General features: G+C 35.1%; 5 protein-coding genes and 1 pseudogene across 8 annotated transcripts; 5 read left to right on the top strand and 1 right to left on the bottom strand.

The window, feature by feature from the left end:
• The first annotated feature begins 4986 nt into the window (after nucleotides 1-4986).
• Nucleotides 4987-6384, top strand: LOC106340444 (annotated as a pseudogene).
• Nucleotides 6385-7081: 697 nt separating this feature from the next.
• LOC106341231 (O-glucosyltransferase rumi homolog) lies at nucleotides 7082-9970 on the top strand. The gene is made up of 6 exons (XM_013780038.1): nucleotides 7082-7232; nucleotides 7879-8426; nucleotides 8495-8687; nucleotides 8988-9052; nucleotides 9146-9356; nucleotides 9515-9970. The coding sequence occupies exons 1-6, from the start codon at nucleotides 7128-7130 to the stop codon at nucleotides 9899-9901; spliced, it is 1509 nt and encodes a 502-aa protein (XP_013635492.1). The 5' UTR covers nucleotides 7082-7127; the 3' UTR covers nucleotides 9902-9970.
• A 291-nt stretch (nucleotides 9971-10261) lies between these two features.
• LOC106337273 (protein QUIRKY-like) lies at nucleotides 10262-13442 on the top strand. 2 transcript variants are annotated; one of them, XM_013776360.1, is made up of 2 exons: nucleotides 10262-10810; nucleotides 11021-13442. In XM_013776360.1, the coding sequence occupies exons 1-2, from the start codon at nucleotides 10262-10264 to the stop codon at nucleotides 13349-13351; spliced, it is 2880 nt and encodes a 959-aa protein (XP_013631814.1). In that variant the 3' UTR covers nucleotides 13352-13442. The 2 variants fall into 2 exon arrangements, with proteins under 2 accessions (XP_013631814.1, XP_013631815.1); XM_013776361.1 differs by having other exon boundaries at nucleotides 10262-10877; nucleotides 11097-13442.
• On the bottom strand, nucleotides 13346-15500 carry LOC106337274 (AT-hook motif nuclear-localized protein 11-like). The gene is made up of 5 exons (XM_013776362.1): nucleotides 14740-15500; nucleotides 14309-14379; nucleotides 14085-14216; nucleotides 13835-13996; nucleotides 13346-13757 (listed from the first exon to the last, which is right to left on the bottom strand). The coding sequence occupies exons 1-5, from the start codon at nucleotides 15146-15148 to the stop codon at nucleotides 13515-13517; spliced, it is 1017 nt and encodes a 338-aa protein (XP_013631816.1). The 5' UTR covers nucleotides 15149-15500; the 3' UTR covers nucleotides 13346-13514.
• Nucleotides 15501-20577: 5077 nt separating this feature from the next.
• LOC106342322 (UPF0187 protein At3g61320, chloroplastic-like) lies at nucleotides 20578-22699 on the top strand. 2 transcript variants are annotated; one of them, XM_013781214.1, is made up of 4 exons: nucleotides 20578-21334; nucleotides 21781-21948; nucleotides 22030-22236; nucleotides 22304-22699. In XM_013781214.1, exons 1-4 carry the CDS (start codon nucleotides 20687-20689, stop codon nucleotides 22472-22474), a joined length of 1194 nt encoding a protein of 397 aa, XP_013636668.1. In that variant the 5' UTR covers nucleotides 20578-20686; the 3' UTR covers nucleotides 22475-22699. The 2 variants fall into 2 exon arrangements, with proteins under 2 accessions (XP_013636668.1, XP_013636667.1); XM_013781213.1 differs by having other exon boundaries at nucleotides 21769-21948.
• A 1156-nt stretch (nucleotides 22700-23855) lies between these two features.
• On the top strand, nucleotides 23856-25092 carry LOC106342323. 2 transcript variants are annotated; one of them, XM_013781215.1, is made up of 4 exons: nucleotides 23856-24083; nucleotides 24348-24459; nucleotides 24611-24681; nucleotides 24766-25092. In XM_013781215.1, the coding sequence occupies exons 1-4, from the start codon at nucleotides 24055-24057 to the stop codon at nucleotides 25001-25003; spliced, it is 450 nt and encodes a 149-aa protein (XP_013636669.1). In that variant the 5' UTR covers nucleotides 23856-24054; the 3' UTR covers nucleotides 25004-25092. The 2 variants fall into 2 exon arrangements, with proteins under 2 accessions (XP_013636669.1, XP_013636670.1); XM_013781216.1 differs by having other exon boundaries at nucleotides 24033-24271.
• Nucleotides 25093-25178: the final 86 nt, after the last annotated feature.

Here is a 25178-nt window from a genome sequence, read left to right as displayed (position 1 = left end):
TTTTAGGGTTTCACTTTGAACATTAGTTCATTCGATTCTGGGTTCTTAGAGTTTAGGTATACCTTAAACCTTTGATAGGTTGAATGGACCACCAAGAGAATAAGCTTATGTGGACTGGTACAAATTGGAACCTTACGCGGACTGGTCCAAATTGTTTTCTTGCAGTCCGCGAGCTGAGATCGGGTACAAGTTGAGATCGAAAGTGATTAGGGTTTATCAATAGAGAGAGAGAGATCGATGGAGATTCAGATAGAGATCGAAAACTTAGCCTAGGTTGAGATGATCGGGATCGTTGGTACGCAAGCTGGTATTTGCAGTCAAAGAACTCGTAGATCTGGAACAGTTTGATCACGGACTGGAACAGGCTGATCGTACAATCTGGAATAGTTGAGGCGTACTGAAACTTGCAGAGATCAGTCCACAGATCGATCTTGTTGAGATCAGTGGTCGAATACAGATCAGGGTCATGATCAAAGAGATGTGATCGATAGAGATTATGGTTTTAGCAATGGAGAAAGATTTAGGGTTTATGGTCGATATTTTAGCTTAGGGTTTTAGAGATCAATCGTGCTGATAACGTGTTGGGAAAGTAATGAAAAATTCTATATTTATTCATAACATATAGGTTTCTTATATAGGAGATTACACCGTCATAGATAAATGGAAAGATTACAAATCATAATCTTTTGGTTATGAACCATTCACAATCTGGATCATAACGGATTAGTTTTTTTCTTCCTTGAATAATTAATCCATTATGCCTCAAAATGTTATGTGAACATTCAATTCGCATTAAACTATACTCTATAAAACTAGGTCCTCGCGGGAATTAAAGTTGTTTTCTTTATCATCGACATATATATAAGGAAAATGTTTCTATTTCATATCTTACATTACGGTTTGTATTATGTGATCCAATACGACCTTAGTCAACAAAATAATATATTATAATTATTTATATTTTTCGTGATGTATCATAATCCTAATGAAAATAAAATTGCAGCTAACCAAATATTCGATATTGTTTTCGTTCACTGAACTGAACTGAATATAAATCTTATATATTAAAACAGAAATCACAGCCTTGATTCATGTGTGATTTTAAAAAAAAATGGACTTAATAGACATATTCCTAAAAAATAATGTTACATTTAATCTCTAATCTTATCATTTAAATTTTGGGCATACCAGAAATTTTTATTGGGCTATCAATAATTGGATTTAAACAATAGATGATCCATTGGATTTATAGATAATATAAATTAAATAGATATAATTTAATGTTGTAATACTATACTTCCATATGTTAAATATTTAAATATTTGTCGATGTTAACTTTTTAAATTATAAAGATTTTTTTTAAAATAACAAAAATCATATTATCTAACAATGATTAATCTTTACTACCTTAAACCAATGAAAACAAATTTTAAACTATATAGTTTTTTTTAAAATTAAACAAAAACTAAATGTTTAATTATTTACTTGATAATATAAATCTATGAAGCGAAAAGTTTAATTTTTTAAAAACTTTCTAAATTTGTGAAATGTTACAATGTCTTTGAATATGACAATAAATCAATATTTTACTAACCTTTATATATATAGTTACGATTTAAATAATCTGAATATATATATATATATAGAAGAAGATACAAATACATGTAAAAATTTGAAACAATCTATTCCATGAAAAAAATAAAAATTGATAGACACATATATATATTATAATATATACCAATTTAGAATTGAAAATAAAATATTTATATAAATATAAATGAAAACAAAAACCTACGCGGTTGAACGGATCGAGATCTAGTATATGCTTATTTTGTATGCTATCAGGAAACCCAAAACGCTGGACACTTTCCAAATTTATGTTTCCATAATATCATACATATATATCTTGACCACATATAGATTGAATGATTACATGCCTGATTTCGTGTTATTCTTGGGTTTACCCCCTAGGGTGAACCTCTAGGTTCACCAACCAATATGATTGTGTTATTTCATATTCGATATCTTTTAAAAATATATATATATATATATATATTGTCAATTTATATTATTTTTTAAAATTAAAAAGTAAAAAATAAATAAATAAAAAATAGTAGTAATTACAAAAAAAAAAAAATTTTAACGTCATCAGCAAAACATTAAACCCTAAATCCTAATCCCTAAACCCTAAATCCTAAACCCTAAACCCTTGGGTAAACCCTAAACTTTAGGATAAAGCTTAAACTATAGGATAAATCTTAAACTCTAAATCAAAATCACTAAACACTAAAATATTCAAGAGTTTAGAGTTTAGTATTTAGGGTTTAGAGTTTTAGGGTTTAGTGTTTTTATTTAGAGTTTAGGATTAACCCAAGGGTTTAGAGTTTAGGATTTAGGGTTTAGGATTTAGGGTTTAGGGATTAGGATTTAAAATATTTTTTTAAAAATTCTTTTTTTTAGCTATTACTATTTTTTATTTATTTATTTACTTTTTATTTAAAAAATATAATATAACTTGACAATATTTTATTTTCTTTTTAAAAGATATCAAATATAAAATTATTTTATCGTTGGGAGTCAAGACATAAGAGCATCTTTAAGAAAACGTGCATTGATTTTGAATTTTTTCAAAAAGAAGTTAAATGCGAATGAGAAAAGGAATGTTAGCAAAACCGATTCCATTGGTCCCGCGTAAGACTTTACATTGTTTGTTTTGAACACGAACAAATAACATGAATAAAAATAATAATGGATTATATATATGCAATAAGATAATGTACCGGCGAAAAAGACAATGTCAAATATCAAAAATTTTAAAAATAACATAAATATGAACAAATATATTATGGCTTTAGAAACATAATATTGTACATATTATTATTTATGTTATGTTTTTTGCATATTATAAAATAATAAATATATATATTTGTGTTTTTAATAGAGCAAAGAAAATAAAAAGATGAAAGCACATTCGATAGGATCAAAAAGCACTACAAAGGTGAGGTTTTTTATTTGTTCAAGCGACTATTAAAAAACGCAGACGAGAATCTCCAACAAAACTGTAATATTAATCACGTAAATTGCATATAAGAATAAGGAACATATAGTATAATCATTTTCTAATTTTAAGGTGCAATAGTATTACATGTAATTTACCTAAGCAAGGAAGATCATTTTAATAAAGGATGTAAGAAAAACTCTCGTGATGATATCTAAACAATGACAACCTTGTTAATCATAGAGAGTAAGGTTTGTTAATAAAAATGCTCTCCAAATAATATAAAGGAGATTTAAACATAACCTCATTTGATGTATATAATCATGTGGATCTCTCTCTCGGTATTTGATGAATGAATGAATGAGATATGTCGCATTTAATTATTTCATGAAAGTAAACATGTATATGAAACATATGAAGCAAAGAAAGAAGCATATAATTTATACCCTGTTCGGGAACGTGTTAGGCGCTAATCGGACGGTCGGGTTGGACTTAGCACCTAAAGAAAAAATCGGAGATTAATCAAAAATTATGCAAGGCGAAATTTTTAGATTGTTTACTATGTTATAAAACATGTTAATCTTTAATTATGTATAACATTAATACATTTTCATGTTTAAGATTGTATAAAACACACAAATAGAATATATAAACTAAATATAGTGTAATTTTTATCAAAATTATGAATATAAATGATAATGAAAAAATTTTAGATCAAATAAATAAATAAAAATATTATTAAAAATAAAATAAAAAATAAAAAAAATAATTAAAAAAATAGATTAGGCGACCGCCTAGGCGGCTAGGCGGTTATTTAGGCAGTCTAGGCAGAAAAATCGGATATCCAATTTTTTTAACCAATTTAGCATAAATCGGAGCGGAAGAGTGGACGGTCGATTTTTATAACAGAGATTTATACTATCTTAAATATGAAATAATAATTTATTTATTAAAATAGAATGGTATTATTAAACTACTGTTTTGACTTGTAGCTGACCACATGTATTGAGATATTGAATGGACCACGCCAACTTGTCTGCAAGGTCATGACCGAACAGTATCTTCTCTTTCTTTGACTCTTTATGATCCCTAAGCCTAGGCGCATGACATGTCGACCACCTATGGGCTTATTCTTTGACTCTGTAAATTCTTGTAAGAGAACTAAAAGTAGTAAAGATTCGAGTTAAAAACTTGGACAAAAAATAACTCACAAACTACGAAAGAAAAGTTATGTATAAGTCCATGTAGTATCCATTAACTTCTTCAATTTCTAAGATAGATGCCAATAAATGTTCCTCTCTGATCTTTGTTTCCCGGCTAAAAAGAAGATGTCACGTATTACTAAGAAAAGTATGTATAAATAACCACTGTTCATTTATAACTCTGTTATAATGAACGTCTTTTCGTTTTTACGCTATAGTAACGTGTTCGTCGCATCAAACTTCATTTCCTTCGGCTCTACTACACAAGTCCCTGCCTGATAATCCCAGTCCCCCACTTCTTTACTTTTGCCTTGGCTTTTTTTCAACAACCCTAATGATGCTAATATCGCTCACATTCACACACCTTCAATATCGTATCATAAACCCATTTCACAACACACAGTGTTTTTTTTTTTTTTTTTTTTTAACGTAACCATATTTATTATATTTGCCATAACCGAAATTACGCAGTTTTTAGAAGCCGATCACAAAAGTAAATGGAACATAAAACGAACCATAACAACAATAGGAAAGACATTTCCTATTGAATAAAAAAGATCACACAGAGTGTTTCCCATTGCGATTAATCAAATCCTCAAAGCTCTAAGATATGCAATCATGATCTTTTGTTCTTAGACGACCTGTTGTTGCTGTCACAAACATTAAATACAATATATTAATATATCATAAATGTTGTACAAACTTTGCGTGTAATAAATGGCCAGAGCTGGCTCCAAGCTCGCTGATCGTCTCGTTTCACTCTATTCCACAGACAGTCATCTTTATTTCATTTTCCTTATTCCTCTTCTTTTTTTTATATCTCTATATATACAGAATCATCAATCATAATTCCCTGATACTTTCCTTTAGCTTCTTTTTTTTTCATGTTTACAACATTAAAACCAGACCAAAGACATTAATAGTTTTACCCATTTTTCAAAAATTCTGTTGATCCTATCTTCACTTTGAGGTTTAATTGTTTGTCTCTTCTATGTGTTTCTTGTTCCAAGCTTAAGAACTTAAAAAGGTTTATCCCTTTTGCTATTAAGATGATCAAAATGGGTAGAAAGCCTTGCTGTGATAAGGAAGGTTTGAAGAAAGGTCCATGGACTCCTGAAGAAGATGAAATTCTGTTGAATATATCAAACAAAACAGTCATGGAAGCTGGAGAACACTTCCAAAGAAAGCTGGTAAAAATCATATTCTTTCCTCTTTTGGATTTTGGTTTGATTCTTGATAGTTTTCATGGACAAGAGTTTTCATATTTATTAGGTTTACTTCGGTGTGGAAAGAGTTGTAGACTGAGATGGACTAACTATCTAAGACCAGACATAAAGAGGGTCCTTTCACTCCCGAGGAGGAGAAACTCGTTGTCCAGCTTCACGCCATTCTTGGCAACAGGTTGCTTCTACATTGTCTAGATATATATATATTATATTTTTTGTTTAAATCCTCTGTTTTTTTGGTCAGGTGGGCTGCTATTGCAGCACAGCTTCCAGGGAGAACAGACAACGAGATCAAGAACTTATGGAACACTCACTTGAAGAAGCATCTGCTGAGTATGGGTCTTGATCCCAAAACCCATGAGGCATTACCTTCATATGGGTTAGCCAAGCAAGCTCCAGCTTCACCAACAACTCGCCACATGGTTCAGTGGGAAAGTGCTAGAGTTCAAGCTGAGGCAAGGCTTTCTAGAGAGTCAATGTTTTTTAATCCTTCTGGTGGAGTAGTGAAATATGAATGTGATCACTTCTTACGCATTTGGCACTCTAAGATTGGTGAATCTTTCAGAAACATTGCTTCATGTGATGAATCAACTACTACTAGTCAAAGCCCTTGCTCGAGGAAAACATCCTCCTCATCTGCACTTGTAAAGAGCTCAACAAGTTCTTGTGTTGGGAAAGAGAATGTTATGGGGGTTCATCATGGCTCTGATTCTTCTCCACGGTCGAACAATCTTGAAAATGTTTCATCAGACCCTTATCTTCAACTTCTGCTTGATTTCCCAATAAGTGATGATGATATGAGTTTCTTGGAAGAGAACATTGGTAGCTACACATAGTAGAATAGATTATCTATGTAAATCCGCATTAGTTAGTTTTGGAACTTGAACAGTGTCCATGTTTGATTCTTCTGAACAGTTAGCAATCCTCTATTTATGTTTTGATGATGCTACCAAGAGAGAGAACAATGAACACATTTTCCAATCTCATGTTTTTTACACACAAAGCCAGATACACAAACCAAGATTACAAGCATTAAACAGAATAAGAGGAGAGATTGTTTGCACTTTACAGTTGAAACTCTTTAAAATGATTGATATGCAAATTAAAGATCAGAAACATCCACAAGTTGCCTTTAGGACATTTCCAGTGGCCCTGTACTTAGCAGTAGTTTCGTTAGTCTGGTTTAGTTTGTATTTTACATTACTTTTTATTGGTCATTATACACGGGATGAATTCAGAATATGATTCACCGTGGCAAAAGAGCAAGATAGATGTATATGTGACTGTAATTTCATTTTAACTAGTGTGCGTTATATCAAATCAATAATTGGTTACAAAAAAAATGGTATAATTTGCATATATGGTGGAAAATCATAATTAATGTGTTGGAAACAAATTAATTCCTACTAAATATGTTGAAAATCTATGTTTACTAAAAATATGCACACATAACATACATGTATGGTAATTAATAATTGAAAAGATGTAAACAAAGTTATTTGGGCAATAAATTATATCAGATCCTCTATATATTTTCAGTATTTATGCCAATAAATTTGTTTTTACATATTACTCTAATATGCAATTGACTAGTTACATATTGTCTATCTTGGCAATTCATTTTTCATAATACCAAAAAGAACGAAAATCTCAACTTTATTTTGGGTTTTGTTCATGAGATAAGATCCAAGACCTGCAACTATGAAGATGAACAGCAAAGGATTTAAACAGAAACCACGTTCTAAAGTAGTCATCTCTTTCTTCACCGTTTTTTTCATTCTCATCCTCGGTGCTTGGATGCATATGGTACTAAAACTCTTTCTCTTCGAATCATTTTAATCATATATTTACATGGCCTCTGGACCAGTATCCAGACTAATCTTTTGTGCTCAAATTCATAATTTGTATATATTAGATGGGTCAACATTCCCCAAAAAAAAAAAAAAAAAAAAAAAATTTACCGGGCCTCGTGGTCTGGTGGTAAAGGAACCTCGGCTGAGGTGTCCGCCATCACGAGTTCGAGTTCCGGCTACAGCGGATTTAACATGGTTTCCGTTTGGCCTCCAGAACCTTCCTCGCCAGTTCCGGTTGGACGCGGTGGGATAGTCGGACTAAGTGAGAAGTCCGGATACCTGGAAAAAAAAAAAACATACCCCAAAAATTTTCCTTATTTTTAGTAAAAGTACATGTAAACATTTTTTAATTAATTTTTTTCATGTGGGTCATTTGACCGCCCTCCTAACTAGCTGTCTCCAGTCACTGCTCTGAACATAGCCGGATGAAACATTCGTATTGGTCTCCTAATTAAAAAGTTATTATACTCGTCAAACCTCTAAATTGTTGAACTTTATTTATTAAGATTAACTCATAAATATTCATGTCTCCCTAAATATAAGATTCGACCATATATACATGTGTGAGTGCATAAAATTAAATCTGAGTGTTCTTATAGTTTGTAATAGGTAAGAATAAAATCCAAATGGTGGCGACATCAATAGTGGCAAGTACAAAGAAAACCATCAAGATTCCATTAAACTGCAAGGACACAACACAAAAATGTCCTTTAAACTATCCAAGCAGATTCAAACCAGCCATCTCTTCCTCAGAAACTTGTCCTGACTACTTCAAGTGGATCCATCAAGACCTAAAGGTATGGCAAGAGACAGGTATCACAAGGGAAACACTCGAGAGAGCAAAACCTAATGCTCATTTCAGGCTTGTGATAAAGTCAGGGAGATTGTATCTTCATCAGTATGATAAATGTTACCAGACAAGAGATGTGTTCACAATTTGGGGAATACTTCAACTTCTAAAAATGTATCCTGGTCAAGTCCCTGATCTTGAGCTTCTCTTCCTCTGCCATGATCAACCCGGCATTTGGAAAAAAGACTTTAGGCGAGAAGGACCAAATTCTACATGGCCTCCTCCGCCGTTGTTTCATTACTGTAGTCACCGTGATGCATACGACATCGTCTTCCCTGATTGGAGCTTTTGGGGTTGGTACGTACGTCGCAATATTAATGGACCGTAGCGTAACATAAACTTTTAAATTAATTATTGTTATATAGGCCGGAGGTGAATGTTAAGGAGTGGACAACATTACAAGTGGCGATTAGAGAAGCCAACGAAAGGGTTAGATGGAAAGATAGAGTTCCCTACGCTCACTGGAAAGGGAACTCTTACGTTTCTCCGGAAAGAAGAAACCTCATGCAATGTAACTTCTCCGATAAGTATGATCCCATGGTTCATCTCTATGAACAGGTATATATCCATCTATTTACAGTATCCGGTTTAAGTTTGTTTTGAAGAAAAGTTTGACAGGTTCTATACTCATAGCCAGTCCTACGCATAGGAAAGTGAAATACTAGCATATGATCTCTAAATTGTTAGAAATAATTTATATAAACATAAGCTTACAAAATTGTTTAAAGATTTTTTTATTTATTAAAAATCTTACTAAATTTTATGCAACTTCCAGAATCTCATGACCGGTTATGGTGATAGCAGCTCACCATTTCTGTAGAATATAAATTTCATAAGTACTAGTAATTGTGAATTCAGGACTGGGAGAAGGAGAGGGAGAATGGTTTCAAAAGTTCAAACTTAGAAGACCAGTGTACCCATAGGTACCTGATATTACATGATGTTACTTTTTTGGATTTTGTTAAATTTTCTTGCCTGTAATTATTCACATTTTGGGGTTTCGATTGGACATTTAGGTACAAGATTTACATAGAAGGTCGTGCATGGTCAGTGAGCAAAAAATATATATTAGCATGTGACAGTATGGCTCTTCTAGTTAAACCAGAGTTCTTCGATTTCTTTGGAAGAAGTATGGTTCCAATGGAACATTACTGGCCCATTAGACCTCAAGAGTCTTGTCGTGATCTCGAGTTCGCCGTTGAATGGGGTAACAACAACACTGAGAAGGTTGGCTACTATTTCTAGTTTACTGAGATTGATTTTTGATTTGATTTTTGATTACCGGTTAAAATAACAATGAGCAATTATAAGCAACCATTATCTTGTTAATTATGTAATATTATCTATTAAACACATCATAATCATGTTCTTATAAATATAAACAGGCGCAAGAAATAGGTAGACGAGGAAGTGAGTACATGATGAAGCGCCTAGAGATGAAGTATGTATATGATTACATGTTGTATGTGTTGCAAGGATACGGGAAGCTGATGAGGTTAAACGTGACCGTGCCTGAAAATGCGACCGAAGTGTGTTCCGAGACGATGGCTTGTCCGATCACTGATGGTGGACTGATTAGGCAATGCATGGACGACTCGTTGGTTACGTATCCAAGCGTCAAGGCGGCTTGTGACTTGCCGCAGCCTTATGGAGATGATGAGATCAAAAGGTTTCTTAAAAGTCAAGAAAGTGCGGAGAGACATGTTGAGAAGTTGACCAATGACTATTGGGAGGTCCAAAACAAGATTCTTCAAAAAGGAAAGATTGTATAATTTATCAGGATTGATTTAATTGATATATTAGGAAATACTTAAAATTGATTTCTTTAAAATTTCGGAATGTCAGAGGCAACTAATGTTTTGCAACTAATGTTTTAATTTAAGACCCAAAGGTCATCATGATTGGAGTCATGATTAATCAGTAATAACAGATAAGCGCGTTGCTTAGTCTTTAATTAAACATGGTCAACGTTTAATTAACACCAATAGTTTCCACCAGAAAGAAAAACATTTGCCTAGTTGCCTTGATATACAAGTCCCCACGACCTCACAAAGTCTTGAAGAAGCTTTCAACTTCTCTGATCTGTCTCTCATGAGAACAAAACTAAATCTCTTTCTATTGTGTAAAATCAAATGAGTAACTTAAAACTTGGTGTTGAGGTCATAAGCGCAAGGCTCGGAGATGGTGTTAACTCCTTTGTGGAGCTACGATTCGACGAACAGAAAGTCAAAACCTCCACAAAGCTCGACGATACGAGTCCCGTTTGGAACGAGAGGTTCTCCTTCAACATCTCCGACACAGAGGATCTATCGAACCTGGTTCTTGAGGCTTATGTTTACAACAAAACCAGCAACGGAACGAGATCTTGTCTTGGTAAGATACGAATCCTTGGAACTGCGTTTGTGCCCTACTCTGAAGCTGTCGGGTTGCATTACCCTCTTGAGAAAGAGAAATGGAGCGTCTTCTCTTTCGAATCCACCGTTAGAGGCGAGCTCACTCTCAAGGTGTTTGTAACTGATAACCCCTCGGTCAAGATACCGACTCCAAACCCTATAAAGAAGCTTGCTTCTAACACAAGTCACAATTTGCACAACATCCCCGCGTCAGAGAAGACTAAACCTAGGCTTCGAAAAACTCAGCAACCGCCTCAACTGCAAACACTATCTCTTCAACCGCCTCAACCGCAAATGCTATTTTCTCAACCGCAAACACTATCTCCTCAACAGCAAATGCTATCTCCTCAACGGCGTCAACCGCATACGCTATCTCCTCAACAACAAATGTCATCTCCTCAACCGTCTCAACCGCATACGCTATCTCCTCAACAGCAAATGATATCTCCTCAACCGCCTCAACCGCATACGCTATCTACTCAAAAGCAAATGCTATCTCCTCAACCGCCTCAACCGCAGACGCTATCTTCTCAACCGCAAACGCTTTTTCCTCAACAGCCACCGGTTATGGAAGCTGCTCCATTTCAACCGGTCAGATATGGTTCACCGGTTCTTGGAGGAGGCGTACGAGCACGAACCACCACCACCGCTCATGATCTTGTCGAGCCAATGGAGTATCTCTTCGTCAAGATCGTTAAAGCATGTAATCTTCCGACAATGGATCCAACCGGAAGTCTAGATCCTTACATCGAAGTCAAACTAGGAAATTTCACGGCGACAACCACCCAACTCGAGAAGAACAAGAACCCGGTTTGGAACGAAGTCTTCGCTTTCACCAAATCAGACCAACAAGCAAACTTCATCGACGTCATCGTCATGGACAAAGGCGTCATGAAAGACAATTTTGTCGGTTCCATCCGGTTCGATCTCAACGAGATCCCGACACGTGTTGCAACAGACAGTCCTATAGCTCCGGAATGGTACATAGTCAACCACGAGAGAGGAGGCGAGATTATGTTATCTGTTTGGTTCGGTACACAAGCCGACAAAGCATTTTCAGACGCGACGTACTCGGACGCTTTAAACGTTGTAAACAAATCAAGTGTGTGTTCTAAAGTCTATCATTCTCCAAGGCTATGGTACCTTCGCGTTAACGTTATTGAGGCACAAGACTTAGTTATCGTACCAGACCGGACTCGGTTTCCACCAAATCCGTACGTGAATATCAAGTTAGGTAGCCAGATGGTTCGTACCAAACCGGGTCAATCGCTTAACCCGAAGTGGAACGAAGAGTTTACATTTGTGGCGGCTGAACCGTTTGAAGATCTTGAAATCTCAATCCAAGACCGAGAGGAAACGCTGGGAACAACTAAGATACGGTTTGATGAAATAGAAAGACGGGTTGATGATAACCGGATAGTACCAAACCGTTGGTTTAGTCTTGCGTTAGCGAGACAGACGAGAGTTAGATTTGCAACGACTAGGATTCTTCTGAATGTTTGTTTAGAAGGAGGCTATCACGTTCTTGATGAGTCTACTTACAACAGCAGCGACTTCAGACCATCAATGAAGAAGGTACGAAACCGACATGTGCAGTCGGTTGGTGTTTTTGAGTTAGGGATCTTAGGAGCTGAAGGTTTGAGTCTGAGCCGAGACGGGAAGAAAGAGACGGTCGATGCTTATTGTGTTGCCAAGTATGGGACCAAATGGGTCAGGACACGGACCGTTATGAACTCTTTAAACCCGCGGTTCAATGAGCAGTACACATGGGAGGTTTACGAGCCAGCAACTGTGATAACAATTGGTGTCTTTGATAACAATGGGACCAATGGTGGTAACAACAAAGATGGGAAGATAGGGAAAGTCAGAGTTAGAATCTCGACTCTCGAATCAGGAAGACTCTACACTAACTCGTACCCGCTTCTCGTTCTTCGACCTTCGGGGGTCAAGAACATGGGTGAACTGCATTTGGCGATTCGGTTTACATGTACTTCTATGTTTCAGATGCTTCTCCATTACTGGAAACCACTTCTACCCAAAATGCATTACGTAAGACCGTTGAAAGTCGTGCAGCAGGAGATTCTCAGGCGGCATGCGATTAACCTAATGGCAGCTCGGCAAAGCAGAGCTGAGCCGCCACTTAGGAAAGAAGTGATAGAGTACATAACCGATTCGAACTCTCATTTCTGGAGCATTCGGAAAAGCAGAGCGAATCTCTACCGGTTGAGATCGGTTTTCTCCGGTTTACTTGGTACCGGAGAATGGTTTCAAGATATCTGCACATGGAAGAAACCGGTAGCGTCTACAGCGGTTCATGTACTCTACTTAGCGTTTGTGTGTTTGCCAGAGATGATTCTTCCGATAATATCTCTTTGGTTATTCATGCTCGGTGTATGGAACTACAGACTGCGTCTGAGACAGCCTCAACACATGGACACAAGCCTCTCATTTGCAGAGAATGTTCACCCGGAAGAGCTTACCGAAGAGTTCGACACGTTTCCATTCTCTTCTCAAGACCCGGGGGTTGTTAAAATGCGGTACGAGCGGTTAAGGAGTATAGCTGGTAGAGCTCAGACGCTTGTGGGAGACATAGCTCGTCAAGGAGAGAGAGTTCAAGCTCTGTTAAGTTGGAGAGATCCAAGAGCTACATCCATCTTCATGGTGGTATGTTTGGTTTCTTCTGTGGTTTTGTATGTTGTGCCGTTTAAGGTTTTTGTTCTCCTCTGTGGGTTATACATCATGAGACATCCAAGACTCAGGCGAAAGACACCTCCTGGTTTGGTTAACTTCTTTAAAAGACTTCCTGCTAAAACAGATTGTATGTTGTAGAATGCAATAACATATAATATGAAACCAAACACACATGAGTTGTGAAAAATCACTACAAGTCTTTTGTTTCCTAGGCATAAACCAAAAGACAATTCTCCCAGAGAGGTTAGCTTAAAGTCTTCTTCTCCTAGATTTTCAATGGGTTATATACACACATGAATCATCATCCGCGCATTAGATCAATGTCCATATGAGCGTGATGCATATCCATCGATGATCTCGAACTGGTTGACCACATGCCTACAGGAGTCTGAACAAGGTTCTGAGGAACAGGAGGCGACACTGGCGCTGCTGTGCTGTCATTGTTCTCCAAAGCATCAGTGTCTTGGACATCCTCAGATGTTGTTTCATCTCTTTTTTTAACCTTCCGTTTCGGAACCGCCCAAAGGAAGCTCCCAACGATAACCTATTAAAGAGACAACACACAAGTTTTATTTTTTTTAAAAATGAATCTCTAAAGAAGCTTTACAAAGCAGCTTTTACCTGAACATGGCTTGCTGCTATTAGAGGCCCTCCAATTCCACCACCAATGACACGACCATCAGGGCTAGCGAGTGAAACAGCTAGGTTTCCAGTGCGGTTTGAGTAGTCATTGTCAGTTGAGTTCAGATAAGAAAGTGATAGAGATACGAGCTCGAAACGGCCCTATAGATCAATAGGTTATACAACACCAACATGAGTAGTGCCTTTGTTTAGAGCATTGAGGATAATCATAATAATAATAATAACAAACCTCGTAGATTATAGCTCCATGGGACGGTGCTGGTTGAATAAGAGTTGCAGTAGAGACTGCACCAATAACGGATAAGACACAAATCGCTCTTGGACCTTGCTGAGAAAAAGACAGTACTTTTGATGCTATGTCCTGAGAAACAACAAAAGAAGACAGACCACCTCAAGAAACATAAAAGAAGATGAGTAGTGTTGAAAGATTGAGACTAGAGGAAGAAGATATACTTCACCAACTGAAACTACAATTACGTGCGGTGTGAAGCTCATCCCTGATGACGAAGGCATCATCAAGTCACCTTGCAGAACCAAAAAAAAAATCACAGGTTTTTTGCATCAGGACACAAACTTTAGTTAACGTAACTTAAGATAAGGGTCCTGTAATAAAAGGTTATAATATTGAATTAAAAAAAAAAATCACACTTGGCATTAAAAATTCCAAAGCTTTAAATTAATAATTAGTCACTAAAAAAATCATAACTTCCCACCAATTTCCAAAACCAATGTACTCGTAAACTATATATAAGTCAACAAAGCTCATAAATTCAGAGCCAATCTCCATATCTGAAGACTAAATACAATCACTAGAAGCAATGGAAGCAGGAAAGCTCATAACTTTACACCTTTCAGGGAGAGAGAGAGAGAGGATGGGTTATTACCGATGGAAGCAAGTCTTTGCTTCTTGCCGGAGCCAGGAGGTCTACCACGACCACGTTTGTTAGAGTTTGGGGACATGGAGGAGCCCACTGAAGGAGACAATGCCAAGGAAACAGAACCGTCTTGTCCGTATTTCCTAGGCCGTCCTCTCTTCCTCTTCAGAGACGTCTCACCGGAAGTAGGAGGAGGAGCAGCCACCGCTGAAGAATCAACCGGAGAAGACTCCATTTGCAAAGGAGGAGACACGAACCCAGTGGAGCCGCCTCCTTGGTTCTGGTAATTGGGATTGGAGAAATGGTGAAACCCTTGAGACCCGTGAAATGGCTGTTGAGTCTGAGGAGGAGGAGGAGGTCCAGAACCAGGCATGCCTCTCTGGATGTAGTAAGAGCCCATTGCTTCTCTTCGATCCATAGCTTCTGAAAGGTTCGAACTTTGTGGCTAAGGGGGATGCAAAAGGAGAAGGAAAGATCTGAACTCTTTTTCAATTCTTTATATGAAAAAGGATAAGAACAAAGAGAGAATCTAAAGGGTCGATAAAAGATGTAGACCTTGAAGGGTAAGTTAACATGCAACCTACAAATTCATTTGACCTAATTGGCTTGTGTAGCTTCAGTATCAAGAAGAGAAAGAAAAATTTCCATTCTTTGAACAGAAACAAGAAATGAGATGGGAAGGAGTTTTCTCACTCCATCAACAATGGTGAAGAAAGGGTTTTCTTTTTTCTCTCTCTTTAAGTTTTTTTTTTTTAATTCGTAATGTTATGTTGCTTTTTTTTTTTTTTTTTGCTTTAGTGGAGTGACAGAGGAGGAAACAGGACAAAACAAAAAACTATCAATCAGATCCCTTCCCTTCCTGCTAAATTGAAAGCATTTACTGTACTTAACACACACAATGAGATTATTTTCTTCGTAAATTCAAATTCGAAATTTCAAAGATTTTGATGTCACACTTTGACTGTAAGGCTCGCTCTCTCTCTCTATCTCTCTCTCTATATAGACTTCTTTCTAGCATCTAGCATTTCATAGGCGTATGTGTGGCTTATTGCGAAGCTATTGATAGGGGCGTGTGTGTCAAAACCAAGAACATCTCCGATGTATTTTTTTATTTTTTTTTTAAAAATAAAAAAATTCTATAATAAAGATGAATTTGTCTTCAATGTATTCTTATATTTTTTTATCTAAAAAAGAATATTTTGATATATTTTTTTCTAATTTTACAAATAGTATTTTTTATTTGTTAAAGTTAAAAACCAATCCAATCTAGTGTAATATTCACAAATTTATAATATTATTTACGCTCAATTTTTTATAAAAACTATTATATAAATAAAAAGTATGATTATATATTTATATAAACAGTACATTTTCACTAAAAATATTTATTTTGGTTATAATTGTTAAAGTAAAAAGTTAAAAAATCATTTTGTTAATAAAAAAATATGCTTATATTATAGATAAATGCTATTTTTTCTATTTGGAAGTGAAATAGCAATCTCTATTTTCGAGGAAGAAATACAGTAGGATTGAAGTGATTTTACCTCTAAATGCTAGTAGGACATCTTTAACTCAACTCTATTTTTTACACTAAACTCTATTATAAAATAATACATTCTCCAACCCCACTCTATATCCCACTCTAAAATAGTGCAACTCTATTTCTTCTCTATATTTGGAATAACTCTATTTCTTACTATATTATAGAGTGAAATTTTTTTATTTATACTTTAGTCCTTTTATTTTTCAATCTTTTTGTTTTGTAACTATTTATTTAATTTAATTATGCAAACAACACATAATTATGTTTAACACAATATATATAAACATTTAAAATTTATTATTATTAGCCAAAGAAAAAATCACTAAAATTAAAAAAAAAAAAATTTAAGATTAGAAAAAAGACAAATACTAAAATTAAAAATAAGTAACTCAAAATAAAATTAAAACCATAGATAAATAATGACTTAATTTTTTGGTAAATTGCTTCTTTATCGAGCAAGATTGTTAAAATATTGTCAAAATGAGGTAAACGAAGGAGTAGCTTCTTGTTCATGTTGTTGACCACGTCTTTTTTTGTTTGTAAAATTTGTATTTGTTCCTCTTGAAAATATTCACGAACATCTGGACCTTGCACTAAACTCAAGTCACAAACTAAATACTTTTTGATGCATGTATATATGTAACTAAAATATATAAAAAATGTATTGGTGACCAATGCATATGGACTACATGTATAATTCTATATAACATGATATGAGAATGAATGTGATTTTAGCGCATCAACTAAAGTGGGAAGAGAAGTTCCACTTTCACAGATTCAGATTCAGACACGAAAGAATGATAATATTCAATTTGAAGATTTTTTTTGGTTAATTTAGAAAAAAATCAAAGATAAAAAAAATTCATTTCACATTTTGAAATTCGTTAATTGATCACTCGTGGAAAGATATACTAATAGAGATGTTTAAGTTAAAATGTATTATGTTACTAGTAAAATGTAATGTAAGTTTTAATATAATAAATGTTTCATATAAATATATAATTTATAAAAAATTTGTGAAAAATAAAATATAAAGAGTGGATTTGTAAATTTTGTAAGTAAAATATATTAGTTATAAAATTGAAAAAAATATATTTAAGAATATTCCTTTTTAAAGTCAAACATAGAGTAAACTATTGGAGAGAAAATCTACTCTATTTTAGAGTAACACTATTTTAGAGTGAAAACTAATCTAAAATAGAGTAAACTATTGAAGATGATCTTATCGAGGTAAATATAGAGGTGGATTAGAGTATCTCCAACAATTCGCTTCATTTTTATGGGGTCCACCCTTAAAATAAAGGGTTGAAAGGGTGATTCTCCAATGGTGACTTTCAAATTTTTTCTCTTAAAAACTTATATTTTACACTTTAATCCTCAATTTCAGTAATAGTTCATTATAGTCATTAAAATTTTATAAATTAACAATAAACCCATGTTAATATAAGGTATTGACATAATTAGTAAACATATTTAATTATAACATCAAATTACTTATAATAAAAGATAAAAAATATTAACACATAAAATTACATATAATAATAAAACATAAACAATTCAAATTACAATATATATATATAAATATAATACAAAACTAATCAATACGATTATTTCCATAATACTCCCAAATATGCTCAATCAAAGCATTTTTAAGTGATAAATGAACTTCCTTATTTTCTATTCGAGAATACTTTGGTGATTTTGGAGGTTTAAGACTAAATTTACCTTAATATTAGTATTGTAATATATATTTCAATGTGTAATATTTCAGCTTATGGATTTACCGGAATATTAGTATTGTAAGATATATTTTAATGTGTAATATTTTAGTTTATGTATCTTTTATTTTGATGTAAAATATTATGATTGTATTATAATTTTGTATTTGTGTAAAAAAATTCGAAATATATTATATGAAATAATATGTTTATATTATATTTTTATTAATATTAGTATATATTGGTATATAATATTTATTAATATATTATTATTATTTAAAAATAATTTTATAAGACCATAATTATAATATTTAAGTGTCAATATAGTTATGATAGTTGAATGCCAAATAAGAAATAATAAGTACACAATCATTAAACATATATAAATAGAAGGAGCAAAGTTAAAAGTAAACAGTGTTTTAAAGATCGATACAGTGCTCTTTCAAATTTGAGGGTGTACTGTTCACCCATTTTAAATTTGAAGGAACGAAAAGCAGTTGGAATGCAAAATCCTTTAAAAAATAAAAGGAGAAAGTGCTATATGAGAGACTGAAGCTCACGCTCAAGAGATGGAGAGTGAGAGTAAGTGATGTGATGTAAGTCAATTCTTGTTCCTCTCTGGCGTCCACTTCATATCTACTGAGTACTGATGATGATGATGATGATCAAAACTGGCAAAGCTTTCAAATTTATCAAACCATTAGATTTGAACTATATAGTTGACCATAAATACTTGAAACTGTTACTATTATACATTCATTAAGACAACTGTGCATAACATGAATTAAAACTGCCTTTGTGTGATATATGAAGTCGTTACTGTTCTTGTCCCTATTCTATTCCCATGTAAATTTAAAAAAATTCTTCAAGAACCAAGAATCTATCAGACAATACAGAATCTGAACTTGATAGCTCATGTGAATATCAAACCAAACAGATTCCATAAGCTTAGACCTATAAAGATTAAGGTAGAAGAGCCACATTGATTCCAACGTTAATGGAACAAAAAATTAATGATTTAGTGTGGTTTTTGAGAAATTATGTGTTTCATGTGTGACAAAGATACGCTTTATCATTTGTCAAGCTCCATTGTTTGAGCAGCTGGAGCTGCTGAAAGTTAACATTTAATTTTACTCTAATTACTACAACTTAGCTTTGTAGACTTGTGTTAATATAAATTTAGAGTTCATATGAAAATGTTTCACTTGCCTAGGTATATAACGAGAAAACGGTCATTTCATACCCAACATATCACAATATGTTAAATTCATACCCGATTTATACCACTGTGCAAAAACATACATACACTTTCGAAAATTTCAAATAACATGTTGTTTATCTTTTTGGCGAAATCATACACCGATCGCCACATCAGCTGACATGCCATCTAATTTTGCTGATGTGGATGCTAAGTCATCTAATTTTACTGACGAGGCTGCCATGTGTACAATTTTGTTTCAAAAAAAAAAACTAAAATAGTCGTTTTATAAAAATAAATTTTTAGAAAATGTAAAATTTATAAATTTGTATATTTAGTAAAATTAACAAAAATTAATTAAATAATAAATTTTAACCTTAAATGAGAGACATATTTGTATATCTTATATAATCAATTTACATCATAAATTCTTTAAATGTAGCGTTCGGGTACCCGTTAGGTTTAGATCGGGTTTTTGAATTTTGGTTATATTTTGTAACACATCCTATGACCCATACTGGTATTTTGTAAGTATGGATCAGAATCAGATATAACACATCAAGTTTAAATCGGTTTTCTATCACATCCTAGAAACCGTAAAGTAGCCATATATCATTCGAATGAGTTATACCGGAGCAGTTCGGATAATCCGAAGTAAAATATAAAATTTCTACGAAAATCATAAAAAGATATATATTTATGAACAACCAATAGCATTGCATTTGAATCATTACAACACATATATAACTCTTATAAAGATGATATTGTGACTGGATCAGAAAATTTACAAATATATCGCTTGTATAAGATTAATATTTTATTATTTAATTATTTTTTTGTTAATTTAATTAAATAATAGAAATTTATAAAGTTTTACAATTTCTAAAAAATTGTTTTCTTATAAAATGACTATTTTTTATTTTTTTTATATAAAAAAAATTGTACACGTGACATTCTCATTAGCAAAATTAGATGACGTGGCAACTGATGTGTCGACTGGTGTATGATTTCGCCAAAAAAATAAACAACAGGTATATTATTTGAAATTTTCGAAAATATCAGGTATGTTTTGGTATGGTGGTATAGGTCGGATATGAATTGAACATATTGTGATATGTAGGGTACGAAATGGCTGATTTTTCGTACATAACCAAATCTAGAAAAATTAAACAGACCCTGTAGTATCAAGAACTATTCAGTCTTCATATACTCTTGGATTAATTGTAGTCAGCTATTTATTCTCTCTCAACGACGCCGTCTCGTAGAAACTTTCATGGACCAAAACAGACCTAGGTTATATGACACTAAGGCCCAATAGAATATCAAAACGGAGTCGTTTTAGCACGGAGCGTAAACAATCCTTGATCAACCGTTTCAACCACCTTTTTAATCCATCACTTGTTCACCCTCTCTCTCTCCTCACGCACCTCACGTCTCCTTTTCATCACTGTTCCTCTGTAATCATCCCCTCAATCTCCACCAAACCCTAAACCCCTAATGCATCAGGCCATGAATCTATCCCTTTCTTGCGAATCACGGTTCCCTATATTCTCCACCGGTCCCCGCAAAACCTTCCATCTCAAGCCTCCACGCGTCTCATCAGGCCCTGAGCCAGGCACCAAAACCCCAACCGAGAATCTCGTCTCGCTCCTCAGAGCGGTCCCGGACTGGGCAGACGAGATCAAAGAGCGTGGGATGCAGCAGAAACGCACTCTCTACACACACGAGAAATGGGTCGAACACAGAAGCTCTCTCCGCCACGTGCGTCACTTAGTCTCCTCCTTCTCTTCGCGCGTTATACTCTCTCTCATCCCTCCCGTCTTCTTCTTCACATCGGTGGCCGTCCTCATCGCAAGCTACAACTCCGCCGTGGCTTTGGAGTGGCTCCCTGGTATCTTCCCCATTCTCAGATCCTCCTCTCTGCCGTATCAGCTCACGGCTCCTGCGTTAGCTCTGCTTCTCGTATTCCGCACGGAAGCTTCGTATTCTAGGTATGAGGAAGGGAGGAAAGCTTGGGTTAGGATCATTGCTGGAACTGATGATTTAGCTAGGCAAGTGATTTGTTCTGTTGTTGGGTCTGGTGATGAGTTGGTCCTTAAAGACTTGCTTCTTCGTTACATTGCAGCTTTCCCTGTGGCTCTTAAGGTGATTATCAGTTGTGTCTTAATCAATATTCAAAAGTTGCTAGGCCATAAATATACGTTTTTTAGAAGATTAGCGAATAGGCAGATTATTCGGGCTTTAACGAATTATTATATTGGTTAATTATGTGTATATATATATTACATCTATATATTGATAGTTGGTAGGTTTAATTATAAAATTGTTTTGAAGAATTATGAAAATTAGATCAACAAATATATTGAACAAATTTATGAATTTTTACTAACATTATTACTTAATTTAATAGATTCAGATTAATCTAGATTGATTTTAACCAATTAATAACATTTTAAACTCAAACCGAATTGAATCCTATAAATCAGATTTTAAGAAAATCGGCCGATTTATAGCCTAGGCTGATTTTTAAAACCATGGTCTTAATATTGGCTTTGGTTTGTGTGCTTGTGTAATAAAAGTTTCTGCTGCAGTGTCATGTGATTTATGGTTCAGATATTGCAAGAGATCTCCGGAACTTGATTGAAGCTGATGACTTGTCTCTTATTCTTGAGTCAAAGCATCGTCCGCGTTGCGTAATAGAGTTCATTTCTCAGAGCCTTCAGCTGCTGAAACTAGACGATACAAAGAGAGATTTGTTGGTAGCTTTCTTGAAACCAATTTTACTATGATTCTTGAAACCATTTTGGCACCAAAAACAATGTTTATTTGGGTCACTGCAGGAATCAAAGATGTTGCATTTACACGAAGGTATTGGAGTTTGTGAACAGCTAATGGGCATTCCGATTCCTTTGTCTTACACACGGTTGACCTCGAGGTTTTTAGTCTTTTGGCATCTGACTCTCCCAATCATTCTCTGGGATGAATGCCACTGGATTGTTGTTCCTGCTACTTTCATCAGTGCTGCTTCTCTCTTCTGCATAGAAGAAGTAGGTTTCTCTATTTCATCCTCTTTTGCTTGAAATCTTTTTAGCTAACCAAATCAAAACTGTGCAGGTGGGTGTTCTTATAGAAGAGCCATTTCCTATGTTGGCATTAGACGAGCTTTGTGATCTTGTGCATAGTAACATCCAAGAAGCTGTTAAGTCTGAGACTATCATACGTAACCGGATCCTTGCAAAGATAAAGCTCCATGAGTTCAAGCACTCACCAAATGGTCGGCATTAGATCTTGATTTCCCACTGTTGTAAGTGATGCATTTTGTCTTCCTTAAGAGGGGTTTGAAGTATGTAATGGGTTAGGTTAGGTTCGATATATACATATTGTATAGAAACACTTCATACGAGTTGCTAGGGAAACTATTTGCCTTGAGGTTTGTATATATGCATGCAGATTCTACATTTACACAAGTCAATAGTTTGGTTCTTGATAGGAGCAATTTACATTGTTGAATATTTTGTATACAAGAATCAATTACATTGAACTATTGAAGTTACCTTCTAACTAAGCTCTGTTCCATGAGGCGGCAAAAAGCTACGCAGTTTCTGTGTCTTCCTTTTAAGTTTCTCTAGTTTCTCCAAGTCGCCTTTGCTTGATAAGGAGGTTAAGACTGTTTCGTTCACACACCTTCCTCTCTCCACTGTCTGCCTCTGAGCACTCAAACGCATCATTGGCTCTTCTTCCAGCATACAGTGCAGTGGTAAGAAGTTCCAGCACGTGGCCACAGGTCTAGTCCTAAATTAACTTCACCCTTCTGACAGAACAGCTTCATCAGCATAACCACAGTTGGTGTTTTGGGAACCAAACACCTTCCCTTCGTTTTGTAGTAAAGCTCACACACCCTATCAAACCCAAACTCTTGCATTTCATCATTCCGATAAACATAGAGTGGAAAGTCACACTATAGGCCTCGATCCCTTTCTCTTCCATCTTCCTCCGCATCTCATAAGAGCACTCATCAATCAGGCACAAACCCTCTATCGGGAATTTCAACGAACAGTTGGTGTGCTTTGATCTTGTTCCTCGCTACACCTGCTCCATGGATCAACGTAATGAGTATCTATCAAACCCATCGATTCTAATCCCATAAGTAACAGAGTTTGGTCTAAATCCTCTCTTCACCATCTCATGGTAGAAAAGCTCTGTAGCTGTAAACATCACCAGAAACGGCAAAGCTTCTGAACCAGTTAGAGTGTTTCCTTCGCTCGATTTCTTTGTCCACGTCAGTAGGTATCTATCAGTCTCGTTGACACCGAACTTCTTCTTGAATATCCAAATCTCGCGACTTTACAGAGAAGGATGCTCATGGACTTGAGGGCTAGCAAAAAATAATGATGTTTTGGGAAGGGATGATCATTGATGATAGTGGTGGTGATACGCTCGATCTCTGTTATGTTTCTTGATGATGATAAGATTGGAGTAAGGAGACGTTACGAATCGGAGGAAGTCTTCTTCAGAAAAATCAAATCGGAAGAAAAAATCGAACGAAACTTAAATGGGAATTGATAATGTCTGGTACAGTTTAACCAATTCGAACCGAAACAAAATCAAATCGGGAAATAACGTTATTCTAAATTCGGTTTTTATTGGTTGGTTATTACTTATTAGTAACCTTGTGCGACGGCTCGAATCAGCTACTATCATAGATAACCAGGAGCTGCGCCGTCCGTCGCCGTCGGTATCAGCGGGAAAAGGAAGTTCCTTTGACGGAGGCTCAGAATATCTTATTACCGCGAGTCTTGATCGTGCATGAATTTTTAGTCGCTGTCGCTGTCTCTGTCTCTGTCTAAAGTTCTGTTATTTAGCGTATGCACGGAAGGTGTTTGACGATATGCCTGTGAGAGTTTATAGATTCTTTTCTGATTGAAAGTTTTTAAATATAGTTTGTGTGGGGAGAGTTTTTTTTTTTTTTTTTTTTTTTTTTTTGGAGAGTCTTAGTGGATTTAACTTAGAAAGATCTTCCCTTTGTTACTATTCTCTCATGAGGGATAGATTCAGGGAGCATTGAAGGGTTTAGTGAAAGAGGTAGAACTAGCTGCACTTTGAACTTCTTTCTTGTTGCTGTGCGAGTAATGTAAGCATATCACTTATTGGACTGCAGTAAGTTTGGTGGTGGTTGTGATACTCTAGTTGCAATGACAACGGAAACGGGAAGGAAGAAGAGAACTCCACAGACTCTTAAGACAGATACGAGCCATACGGCACTAAAACTTGTAAGATTCTCCTCCTTGAAGCATCATACTTTGGATCTTTCTTGATAACCATGTTTGCGTTTTTGGAGTAGCCATCCTTAAGTTCCTTACTTGCATTGATATCCTTTGGTTTGTGTTTCATCTCATTGCTTTGTGTTTGCTCATTTTCCAGGCTGAGAAGTGGGTTGCCAATATGGCAACGCCTGCAGAGGATGAGCCTGAACAAGAAGTTCGAACCCACGGGTAAAGGAATGTTTCCTTTTTTTTGTACATGTTAATTTGCATATGTAAAGCTGAATATAAGTATCATTTAACCCCTCTGCTTAGGCTTGGACTTGGTGCTAAAGTGGCACGGCAAATGAAGCGTAGACCTTCAGACGACCCTCTTGATCAAAAACTACAAGCCAAGTTTGATGCAGGGAGAAGAAAACATGCAAGAACTGACGCACAGTCTGCTAGTGCCAGTAAGAACGCCGGTGATGACACTGAGGATGATGATGACGAATCAGAAAGCAAAAGCCAAGCGTTCGGAAAGAAAAGGCAAAACAGAAGTACGCGTTGTTAGTACTATAGTTTAGAATCATGGGCTTGTTTATTTGGTTCATTGTTCGAACATGATTGCTAACAAACATAATCTTTATCTTATTTAAAGTTCAAGCCTCATGTTATTACCACACTCTATAGTTCATACTCATACAAAACTCTCTTGGCTGAGTAAACTACATAAGCCACTAGAAAGC

This window comes from Brassica oleracea, chromosome C4 (assembly GCF_000695525.1).
Source record: "Brassica oleracea var. oleracea cultivar TO1000 chromosome C4, BOL, whole genome shotgun sequence".
Classification (NCBI taxonomy): Eukaryota; Viridiplantae; Streptophyta; class Magnoliopsida; order Brassicales; family Brassicaceae; genus Brassica; species Brassica oleracea.
Note: the sequence above shows the minus strand (reverse complement) of the source record. Positions and strands in the feature narration are given on the sequence as shown.